Source organism: Dunckerocampus dactyliophorus, chromosome 9, assembly GCF_027744805.1.
Source record: "Dunckerocampus dactyliophorus isolate RoL2022-P2 chromosome 9, RoL_Ddac_1.1, whole genome shotgun sequence".
NCBI classification, from domain to species: Eukaryota; Metazoa; Chordata; class Actinopteri; order Syngnathiformes; family Syngnathidae; genus Dunckerocampus; species Dunckerocampus dactyliophorus.
Genome location: NC_072827.1, coordinates 4,037,057 through 4,048,237, shown reverse-complemented (window position 1 = coordinate 4,048,237; position 11,181 = coordinate 4,037,057). Strand labels below are relative to the sequence as shown.

At 46.5% G+C, this 11,181-nt stretch overlaps 3 protein-coding genes across 3 annotated transcripts; 1 reads left to right on the top strand and 2 right to left on the bottom strand.

Moving 5' to 3' along the window:
• Positions 1-362: 362 nt before the first annotated feature.
• On the bottom strand, positions 363-4,532 carry LOC129187729 (gamma-crystallin B-like). Its single transcript, XM_054787353.1, has 3 exons — positions 4,399-4,532; positions 774-1,016; positions 363-705 (listed from the first exon to the last, which is right to left on the bottom strand). The coding sequence occupies exons 1-3, from the start codon at positions 4,414-4,416 to the stop codon at positions 433-435; spliced, it is 534 nt and encodes a 177-aa protein (XP_054643328.1). The 5' UTR covers positions 4,417-4,532; the 3' UTR covers positions 363-432.
• Positions 4,533-4,735: 203 nt separating this feature from the next.
• On the bottom strand, positions 4,736-6,284 carry LOC129187730 (gamma-crystallin M2-like). The gene is made up of 3 exons (XM_054787354.1): positions 6,124-6,284; positions 5,817-6,059; positions 4,736-5,135 (listed from the first exon to the last, which is right to left on the bottom strand). Exons 1-3 carry the CDS (start codon positions 6,130-6,132, stop codon positions 4,860-4,862), a joined length of 528 nt encoding a protein of 175 aa, XP_054643329.1. The 5' UTR covers positions 6,133-6,284; the 3' UTR covers positions 4,736-4,859.
• A 646-nt stretch (positions 6,285-6,930) lies between these two features.
• LOC129187728 (gamma-crystallin M3-like) lies at positions 6,931-7,860 on the top strand. Its single transcript, XM_054787352.1, has 3 exons — positions 6,931-7,096; positions 7,166-7,414; positions 7,507-7,860. The coding sequence occupies exons 1-3, from the start codon at positions 7,082-7,084 to the stop codon at positions 7,786-7,788; spliced, it is 546 nt and encodes a 181-aa protein (XP_054643327.1). The 5' UTR covers positions 6,931-7,081; the 3' UTR covers positions 7,789-7,860.
• Positions 7,861-11,181: the final 3,321 nt, after the last annotated feature.

The following is an 11,181-nucleotide window of genomic DNA, read 5'->3' as shown; positions in this document are numbered from 1 at the left end:
TTGCCTGAAGCGAGAGGAAAGTTTCCTTCCTTCCTGAAGAGCTATGCTCTATTTTCCCTCTCACACGTACGACACCATCACTCCTCATATTAACACTTTACTCTCATACATTTAACACTTTATTCTCCTAATATTACCACTTTTTTTCGTAAATTGACAACTTTATTGGCGTAAATTTCAGATTGTCATAAAAAACGAGCTAAAAGCCCGTTCTGTGAAGTTGTCGTGCAGCGTGGCTCTGAAGGCTACTTTGGCACAAGCACCACTCTGAACAGTAGGATGAGCAGTGATGCTGGTGTTAGCCTCTTAGCTTCTAACAGAGGAGCCCTGCTACACACAGAAAGAAACCTGACACCAGTAAATGTTTCCTGCATCACCTCTTTATTGCGCACAGGAAAGTGGTGTCAAAAGACAATTCCAGAACGAGGCCATCTAAACAGCAAGGACTCGCCGGAGGGACCCCACTGTGGGGTCCATGGCGGCCCACTCTGTGTAGCGACGATACTGCCCCCTCTCCAGCAGGTACTGGTGTCCGCGGTAGTTTGGAAGGTCATAGAAGACCCAGGCACCGTCCTGCACTTGGGCTGAGTGGACCGCCCCCTGGTACCAAAGGTCGGACAGCTGGGTGACATCTTGTGTGCACTCCAGCATCTGACCGGCAAAGTCGGGATGCTCGAAGACACGGATTCTGAAGGCGCCAGAAACCTGAAAGTCAAAGACGAGAAATGATACGACTGTTGCATGATGTTTGAGAGCGTCTTTAATGAGCGTACATTTGGAATAACGTGACAGGAGCGGACGCTGTCAGTCAATCCCATCCGTTGGCGGAAGTCTGGGTACTCCCCTTTGGTCAGGACATACTGGTTGCCCAGGTAGTTGGGCCTCTCAAACAGAACCCAGGCGCCACTCTTGACTCGTACTGAGTTGCAGCGCCTCAAGTGACTGTTCAGCTCGGGACAGTCGCTGCTGCACTCAAAATAGTCACCTTGGAAGTTGTGGTCTTGGTAAAAGATGATCTAGAAGCAAAATAGTCAGGATGTTGATGACCAGTATCCACATGAAAGCATTTACAATACCTGCTTGCCATGACAAGCCTCTACTCGAGCTTTTCTCCTGGGAACACCAGGACACCAGTAGCTGGTTAGCCTGGAGTCCAAGCATCATATACTTTACATCAGTGGTCACCAACCTTTTGGAGCCCAAAATCTCTGGTCTCGGCCGTGAACCTGCACAACCTGCACAAGATCACCCCCCACATTGTGTTTAAATATAAAGCTTTATGTTATTATTGGTGATCGGCATCAACATTTCACCTGTTCCTCATTGAGCCTATTTTTACCATTGTTAGGTTAGGGTTAACCCTAACCCTGTTGTTTTTTTAAATTTTATTTTGTTTCTGCTGTTATGCAATGACAAATGAGCCACGGTCTGCAGATGGCCCCTGGGCCACATTTTGGGCACCCCTACTCCGGTCAGGTTTTGGGGACTGGGCTCCTGGCTGGAGCTTGCGGGTTGCGTGCCTGGAGAGTGGCAAGGCATACAGGCGTGTTCAGCGGTCACAATGCATGCCTGTTGGTCACTCTCCTTTTTTCTAATATTCTCGTGACTGACCGGCAAAGTCCCAAAGATCGACTAGTAGCTCGCAATCGGCGGGTTGGTGACCCCTGCTTTACATAAAGTGTGACTTGTCAAGTTGAATCTCGGATTCAAGAGGAGCAGTGTGGTTTTGGTCCTGGTCGTGGAACTGTGGACCAACTCTGTCCTTGAGGGTGCATGGGAGTCTGCTCAACCAGTCTACATGTGTTTTGTGGGCTTGGAGCAGGCATTTGACCGTGTTGCTCCAGGAATTCTGTGGGGAGTACTCCGAGAACATGGGGTACGAGACCACCTAATTCAGGCAGTTCGTTCCCTGTAGGACTGGTGTCAGAGTTTGGTTGGCATTGACGGCAATAAGTCGAACTCGTTTCCAGTGAGGGTTGGAATCCACCAGAGCTGCCCTTTGTCACCGATTCTGTTCCAGTTTAGTGGCTGCAGGATTGGGTCTCTGCTTTTTGCAGATGATGTGGTCCAGCTGGCTTCATCGAGCCGTGACCTTCAACTCTCAATGGATCGGTTTGTAGCAGAGTGTGAAGCAGCTGGGTTGAGAATCAGCACATTCAAGTCCGAGTCCATGGCGTTCACTGGGAAAAGGGTGGAGTGCCATTTCTGGGTCGGGGATGAGATCCTGCCCCAAGTGGAGGAGTTTAAGTACCTCGGGGTCTTGTTAACGAGTGAAGGAAGGATGGAACACAATACTGTGCTTTAGTACTGTGTATTTAGTACTGTGCATTGTTCCATTGTGGTGAAGAGGGAGCTGAGCCCAAAGGCAAAGCTCTCAATTTACCGATGGGTCTACGTTCCTACCTTCACCTATGGTCATGAGCTTCGAGTAGTGACCCAAAGGAGAAGATGGCGGGTACAAGTAGCCAAAAGAATTTTCTTTGTAGGGTGGCTGGGCTCTCCCTTAGAGATAAAGTGAGAAGCACTGTCATCCGGGAGAAACTTGTAGTAGAACTGCTGCTCCTCCACATTTAGAGGAGCCAGATGAGGTGGGTCGGGCGTCTGGTCAAGATTTCTCCTGGACGCCTCCCTGGGGAGGTGTTCAGGGCACGTCCGACCAGTAGAAGGCCTTGGCAAAGACCCACGACATGTTGGAGAGACTATGTCTCTCAATTGGCCCGGGAACACCTCAGGATCAGATGGAACAAAGTAGTCGGGGAGAGGGAAGTCTGGGCTTCCTTGCTTAGGCTGCTGCCCCTGTGATCTGACCATGGATAAGAGGAAGAAGATGTATGGATGGAGTGACTTGTCGCTCATGGGTCAAACAAATTCGCCATTGTTATATTTGAGGACACGCGGCTAGAAATGACTAAAATAACCGAACGCATGCTAACATTAGCTTACCCTGTACTTTTACTCCACAGTCTTCACTTGGCTGCAGGGCTGCATTTTCATGTCTGCTCTCACATACAGTATGTAAATATATGAAAGCCTCCTTTTCCTCCATTGTTGTGGTTGTTTGTTGGTGGGTTTAAGTTTGATGACATAAAAGCAACCACTTCAAACACAGCTGAGACGACTCGAGTGGAATGACATCTTAAATTGAATCCTTATATCGGGGACAGAAATGCGATGCGAACGAGTAGGGGCATCTTAGAATATTCAATGATTGGATTCCTTGGAGTCTGATTGGACCATCAACCTTGCAGTGGAATCTGAAATGCCATGTGATTAAGGTGGTAGCATTGTGACTACATGGGGGCTGCCCTTAGCTTCTGCTGAGCGCATATAATCTCTTTGTTTTTGTTATACATACTGTAGGCTATTTTGATACAAAAACAACCTCATTTGTGTTCATAAATAATTGCAAATGAGGTGTGTGTTTAACAGAAGACCTATACTTACCAGGCATGAATAAAAATCACAGGCTTTCAGTGGCACAATCGAAAGGAGCTGAGGTGCGCGGTAGCTTTTAATGCTAGGAAGACCGTCAACATCCACAGACTTAATGGCTCATAATGGCTACTGAAAAACCATCCAAAGTGTGGAAGTATTTAGAAGAGGTTAAAGATGAGTCCACGAAAGTAAAGTGCAGCTTCTTATATATCACATGACCACAACAACCAACATTGTGTATCATTTCAAATGGGTAACTTCATTTTATATCCACGCTGTGGATTTCAATACAAGAAATGAGGCTGCTAACTGAGAGTTTTGGCAAGTTGTTGTTTTTCAAGCCATGATGCTCCTGTTCTATGTGCACTTTGCTGATGTGAGACTTGCCCACAGCAAATGTGTTTGGCTGTCATTTACCTTAACTGTGTCACTAAATAAATAAAGGTACCGTTGTTGCACCCTGGCATGTTTATTTGTTTATCGGGGTGTTTTAGCCTGTTTCTTTGAGGTAGAAAACGTAGGGATCCCCATTAGCTGTGCTCGAAAGTGTGGTCATTAGCTCTAAAGAAAAAACAAAAAAACCCATTTGCTGATTAGACGACTATGGGCTAAATCTAATGAATCAGATTTGACTATGAAAATACATCCAAACAGCAAAGGCCTACAAAGGACTCCTGGTGTCATCCACGACGAGGCCTACTTGTCCCTGGAGATTGCTAGGATTTGCTGTGATATACTAACCAGCGTTTATGCTGGTCATGTCTGTTTCTGAAAAACACAAAAGATCCTCGCGCTTACTGGCTGACCGCCACTAGAGGGCATATTTGTGTGAGGATTGCTATGATGGGTTATCATACTGTGACCATTTTGTCAAGACAGACAAGCAGTTTATCAAGTAGCCAAAACAATAGGTACAACTAGCACACACATTAAAGTTAGCTCATAAAACCAAAATCCTCCTACCTTCCCCACTGGCTCCATGTTTGGGCCTCACACCACTTTTTTAGCCCGATGTTTATCAGAACCTTCCCAACAGGCCCGCTCCAGATTTATACAGCCGCTGTGTAGCACACTGGCAGGGGCATCATTGTCATAACAATAGTTGGGCATTGCCTGCCAATCTGCACGCTAGAACATCCAACAGTGCAGATGCAACTGAAAATCAGCTGCCAAACTGTCAACAAAAGCACAAAAACATTGTCTGCTTGTTATTCTGTTACAATACGAAAGTGAAAATACACTGTATGTAGTATATATCATAAATCCTATGCGCAGAGTTTCAGGAAAAACTAGTAAGTGCTTTTTGCGTCATCCAGCAGTGTTTATTCGGGGCAAATACCTGTACAATCATTTGATCCAAAAAACTCAATTCATTACAGAACTAGAACTGCTGCCATGAGGACTTTGGACTCGTCACTGTTGCTCTAGAAGTCAGTGATCATGCGCAAGGACCCCACGGCTGGGGAGGCAGCGCCCCAGTCGGTATAGCTGGGGTACTCGCCACGCTCCAGGAAGTACTGGTGGCCGTGGTAGTTGGGTCGTTCGTACAGCACCCACGCGCCGTCCATCACCACACAGGAGCGGACCTCGCCGAACTGGAGCGCCTCGTAGATCGACGGACAGTCCACCCCGCACTCGGCAGCCTGGCCGGCGAAATCCTGCTCATCGTAGAAGCGGATCTTCCAGGACTTTCCGTACACCTCAAATAGTCAGAGTAGGAGAGCGTTAAGGAACAAATGTCAGAGGTCAGAAAAACCTTACAGCTTGTCCGAGAAGCTGCTGCTGAAATGCTGCCTAGAACTCGGGGAAGAGATCCTAGATCTCCAGTACTAGACTAACCGGTCTAGGTCCCTGTCCAAAGTGTCCAAAATGTTGTTGCTCGAGTGCTGACAAGCACGAGGACATGAGAATGAAGCTAAAAAAATAAGCTAACAGGCTAATGAATTGTCAGTCCAATTGTTGTAGTTTGAGTGTTCAACAAAGTTTAGACTAGCACTGCACACCAATCTCAACAGTAAGATTAGCTGAGGTGTCCTGGCTGGTCCACCAATGTCACAGAGCACTAAAGTAGGTCATTTTGGGCTGCTATGGCACCAACAAAGATGCCATTCTCTTGATGACAAGCCAGTGTCCCGTCATATGATTTGAAGCCTGTATTCTAAGGCCAGATTATTACACAGCCTTTATACAGCAACCATTTTTCATGGCTCTTGCAGCTGTTTTCCTAGTTGCTTTCACAAAGTCACATGCTTGAGCATCCAGCACCGACCTGCCAAATCATGAGCCTTTTGTTCTGCCTTTGGTGTATTATTGCCTGCTCGTTGCACAGCACTCCCCAAACACACGTTTTACAACTCCTGCATCCTTCCGAGTAGACTCACGTTTTTCACTGAGCGACATGACTTGACGCTGTCATTGAATCCCATCCACTTATGGTGGTCGGGGTATTCGCCGGGGCTCAGAACGTACTGGTAGCCCTCGTAGTTGGGATGCTGGAAGAGCACCCAGCATCCTCTCTCCACTTTGATGGAGTTGCATCGCCTCAGGTGGGAGCTCAGGTCCAGGCTGTCTGCGTCGCACTCGTAAGATCTCCCTTGGTAGTTTGCATCTTCGAAGAACACAATCTGGACGGAAGATTATTCAGCGTAACAAAACGTTTCCCAAAGATTAGTGCGTGCATGCTCCTACCTTGCTCATTTTTCGTGATATCGCTTGGCTAATTCCCCCCAGAGCCTGCAGCGCCTCTGTTGTGGTTTATATTGAAATGCAGAATGTGCAGACAAGGGAAAGCTGTTATCATCTAAATTAGCCCATTTGCATATCAGCCAAGTGGTCAGCTTTGATTGTGATGACCTCCTATCAAAGAATCAAGCACCAGACCTGACAGTGCCATGACTTTTTTTAGACATGGATCACAAACCAATAGGTGGCAGTATATGACTTAAAAGCTCCATGTGGCATGACAGAAAGCAATGCAGCAGTACTAGCCGTTGGTCACCAGCAGTGACTAATCTAGCTTGTGAAGGCGACATCTTTGCATGCATCATGAAGAGGAAGTCCACATAGTAAACACAGGACTACAATGGAGGGCTTCCAGCTGTGGGTCTAGCTCTGGCCCTCTGTGAGTATACCCCCGTGATGCAACATGTCCTCGTAGCAGGCCGTGACTTTGTACAGTTTGGTTTTACACAGGCAGAACCAGTCCTTCCTCATTTTCCCCAAGTACGAGCAACAAGTACGGTGGCTGCCCTAGAAAATAAACGACCTCTATTATATGAAGTCCAGTGTCAACGTCTCTCCGGTGACATGACTCATTACACAACGCTATTATTCCACAGCTCAGTCAGAGCTGCTGGAGCAGGATCCAACAAAGTGCTTGCCCCCGCAGAGCAAATACAAAGAGGCCCAGCTCTTGCGTCCTCGCCCCATAGGAGAGCAGGCCACAATTGGCACTGGACCAGATGCATACAGTGGGGAATAATAAGCATTTACAGACTGATTGAACAAACATCATAGGCCTGTATGCCGTGCTGCTGAGTAAGTACGTTCCGCACAATGGCTCCATAGATCATTTGGCTATCGTGACACCTATAAAAGGTTCGGCAGCAGGGCAGAGGCAGCAGTGCAATCGAGGACAGGATTGGACATGAACATGGGCAGGGTAAGCCAGAAGAAGCCAATTGTAATTGTGTTGTTTTGTGGTGGTTCTTATTGTTCTTTGCTGTTCCAGATCATCTTCTACGAGGACAGGAACTTCCAGGGTCGCTCCTACGAGACCAGCAGCGACTGTGCTGAGTTGACCTCCTTCCTGAGCCGTTGCAACTCGTGCCGGGTGGAGAGTGGCTGCTTCATGGTCTACGAGCGAGCCAACTTCATGGGCCACCAGATGTTGGTCCGCAGAGGAGAGTACCCCGACAACCAGCGCCTGATGGGCATTAGCATGAGCGACTGCATCCGTTCCTGCCGCATGATCCCCATGGTAAGGATGATACGATCCGTGATCCCGATCAGCAACCACAAGCAAAACTCCCCGCAGCTTGTCAAACCGTTCCTTCATGTGTTTATTTGCAGCACCGAGGTCCTTTCAGGATGAGGATCTACGAGAGGGAGAACTTTGGTGGTCAGATGAACGAGCTGTTGGACGACTGTGACAACATCATGGACCGTCTGCGCATGTCCGACTGCCTGTCCGCCCAAGTGATGGAGGGTCACTGGCTGCTGTATGAGCAGCCCCAGTACCGAGGCAGGATGCTGTACCTGAGGCCCGGAGAGTACAGGAGCATGAGAGACATGGGGACGGGTCCTGTTGACATGAGGATCGGATCCATCAGACGCATCATGGAGTCCTGTTAGGCGAGGAAACACAAGCTATCACGTGGAAAATGTAATCGATTCATATCAATAAATGGTTCATAAGTTATACAATGTGTGTATGGCTATGAGTGATTGCAAAAACATTTAAATGAATGCGTGTGAGGATCCATTAGGGCCACATTTCAACCAATGAAAACGTTACAGTACATGACATATAAACAGAATTGGCACCCAACAAGACCGTGCCGAAGTCGTAGTCCACCAAGAACCTTTAGCACCGCAAGCATCTCGACGTAGTCCTGTGATCCCCAAAGTGGGGAGGTTGGGGGAGGAGTGGCTGACAAGTCTTGGGGACAAAGACGAAGAGGACAGAAGGTGAAGAGCCAGCTGCCCACTGCCAACATGCTGCAAAGTAAAGTTCTCGCAGATTTCTATGGTTAAAGCATGGACACGTCCCCATTGTCAGCTGCAGCACCAGAGAGGATTGGTTTTTTGATGAAAGCTAAAGTAGTCATACAGCCGTATTTTAACACCAAAAATCGTATTGGGTATTTAGTTGGTCAGTGATAAAAAGAAAAGAACAGTAACAGCGGTAGATAAATAGCATAATACGTAAATCTAGTATGTGAGGAAAAACATTCACAACCAACATCCTTAATTAGGGATGTGAGGTCAGGGGCACTGCCAGGAATTTTGGGCCCCATGATTTTGCCTTGGTTTGCGTTTGCCCGTTTGTTTAGCATCCGGTTTGTTCACGCCTTCATCTTGGATCATGCGCCCAAATCTTGTGATACTCGCATGTGATCGCACAACGCACTGTGGGCGCCATTTTTGGGCAACCGCACTTGTTTATATCGGAGTTGCTGCGCCAGAGAGAGATACACCACGTGGCAAACACATGGACCGCACGAAAGAGAAAGGCGATGAACCGGACTGAGACGACGGAGCAAGACCTGAAGACTGTCGTCACTTCAGAGGTATGTCAACGTGACGGGAGGGGCTCCGTCGTCGCACACGTCCATGCTTTCACGTCTACTCCGGTTCCCACGTAACAGTCTATCAATCCGGCGGTGCATGGAGGGTGACACTCGGTGTTGCTGTCTGTCTCTTTTTACATCCATAACACTCATTTCTGCTTCTAGCAACAAAACATAAGCATTCAAACCTAGCGTAGCATGTTCACACCATCCACAGTCAAACATAGCACCTTAAAAGGCAGTGGTCACCAACCTTTTTGAGCCCAGGATTCCTGAACCTGCACGAGGAGAGCATATTTATTTATTTTGTAGAAAGGTGGACTTTTATTTTGTAGAGGAAAGTAATACTTTTAAAGATTTGTCTTTAAATACAAAGCTTTGTTATTATTGGTTGTTGGCATCAACATTTCAGCCTTTTCTCGTTGTGCCTTATTTTTCCTGGCTGGAGCTTGTGGCTTGCGTGCCTGGAGGGCGGCGAGGCGTGCGGACATGTTCAGTGGTCAAATTGCGTGCCTGTTGGGAGGGCACTGATGTGAAAATACATTTTTTTCGAACATTCTCGCCATCGAGTGGCGACGTCTCAAAGATCGACCAGCAGCTCATGATCGACGGGCCGGTGACCCCCGTTGTAAGGCATCCTGGCAAGCACACCTCCACCACTTTTTTATTTGTATTTTCTATATTAAATGGCAATGTACACGTTTATTGGTTCTAGAATGTTGATATTTAGTTTGATGTACTTTTTACATTTTTGCAAATTGAATAATGCGTTCATTTTGTTTTGTGGATTTTTTCCAGCAACATTTCATTCTGGTTTATTTACCTACGAAGTGTGGCAATTTAACAATCATATGTCATGTGTCGTAAGTGTGACATTTCAATGTAAAACTGTGCACGTTAAAAAGCCTTTAGCAGACCTTTCTGCATAGATTCTTTTGTGGCATGAGTTAAAAAGCTAAAAACGGGGAGGGTGGAGAGGCTGGGGATTGCCCTACAAGAATAATCTCCTCTCCTCCTCCTCCCTCATTGCAAATGTTCAGTTGTGCATTCATTTGTCATTTGGAATTATTTTTGCATCATTTTCTGCATGTAAAACTGGTGTTTGGAATGGATCAATTTACACTGATTTTTATGGGAACGTTTGCTCTGGTTAGAGTCCGTTTTGATTTGAGTTGGACCTTCTGGAATGGATTCATGACGTTAACTAAGGCACGAAGGCAGCAAAAGTTTAATTTCATGTGACGCACTCTGTCAGTCATCAATTCCATTGACATTTTACAGACAATTTTTGATTATCGTGATATTAAGGGACAAAGTGCATCCCCTTTGAACTCAAAATGGGACATGCACTTTGGTTTCTATATATGACGATTCCATTTTTCAGGGCAAGGTCAGCAGACGTAGTGGTACGATACAAACTCTGTCTTATGCCTTTCTTCCCTCTCTCCCTTCTCATTTTCCTGTTTAGGATTAGGGTAGGATTAAATTAGCTTTGCTTCTTCCCACTCATTTTTGGACATGCAATTTTGGATTGTACTATGTGATGTGCTGCTGTTTGACTCATATGCATGTTCAGGATGAATTAAAACCATGAACCATGTTTGAAAAGCAGTTTGTATCTTATTACGAGGCATGAAGCATGGGTCCGTGCACTAAGGCGGGACCAAACCATTTCACGCAGATAGAGAGACTAGTGGACACTTCTACACCACTGAGGAGCACTCTGATCACAAGAACCAAAGCAGATGTCATTTAAACACCCATTACAAGTTTCCAACAAGACAAAACAGCTGTGGAAATGTATATTATCTGTTAGAACTGCCAGGGATAGCGTCAAACATGGACTGATGTAGTCTGTGTCAAGCTGTTGGGGTTTTTTTTCCGGTGGGTTGAAAAAAAGGCATCCACACAGTGTTGGATCAGTAAGTAGTCACATCCACACAGGAACAGAACACTGGATGAAAAGGATGTAATAAATAAGGCACACCTACATGTGGCGCTGTAAACACACACACAGACAGAACCACCAAGAAAGAACACACGCATGAGGTCTGTCTTTCTTTCTTTCCAGGGCTTGTCAAGACTTACGACGAAGGGGAAATGCTTCTGACAATCACTTTGGGGTACGAGACGAAAAATATCAGGAGAATGTGTGAGTCGTGGCGTCACGTCGGTGGAAATATTCAGATTTTCCGTTCACACAATCGCTCACTTCTGGTCACGTGACAACGACGGGGCGTGACGCCGTTGTTCTCAGAGAGTAGCGATTTGCTTGCCCACACGGCAAGGACAAGACGGCGCGATGAACAGGAAAAAAAAGGAAGATAAACAGTAAATAGTTTGTTTCATTGGAAGACTTATTTGCCTTTCGGACAATTTTTCCAGAGAGGAAAGGAAAGGAATAGAAGTATGTAGAAGCGCATAGCTGGCTTTCAATTTGTGCATTATGATGAAA

Bases quoted from the DNA above. Each gene is read 5' to 3' on its own strand.
- LOC129187729 (XM_054787353.1), bottom strand. The intron at 706-773 runs GTACGCTCATTA...TTTGACTTTCAG, and splicing joins CCTGTCACGTTATTCCAAAT to GTTTCTGGCGCCTTCAGAAT.
- LOC129187728 (XM_054787352.1), top strand. The intron at 7,415-7,506 runs GTAAGGATGATA...GTTTATTTGCAG, and splicing joins CCTGCCGCATGATCCCCATG to CACCGAGGTCCTTTCAGGAT.
- LOC129187730 (XM_054787354.1), bottom strand. The intron at 5,136-5,816 runs GTGAGTCTACTC...TGACTATTTGAG, and splicing joins CATGTCGCTCAGTGAAAAAC to GTGTACGGAAAGTCCTGGAA.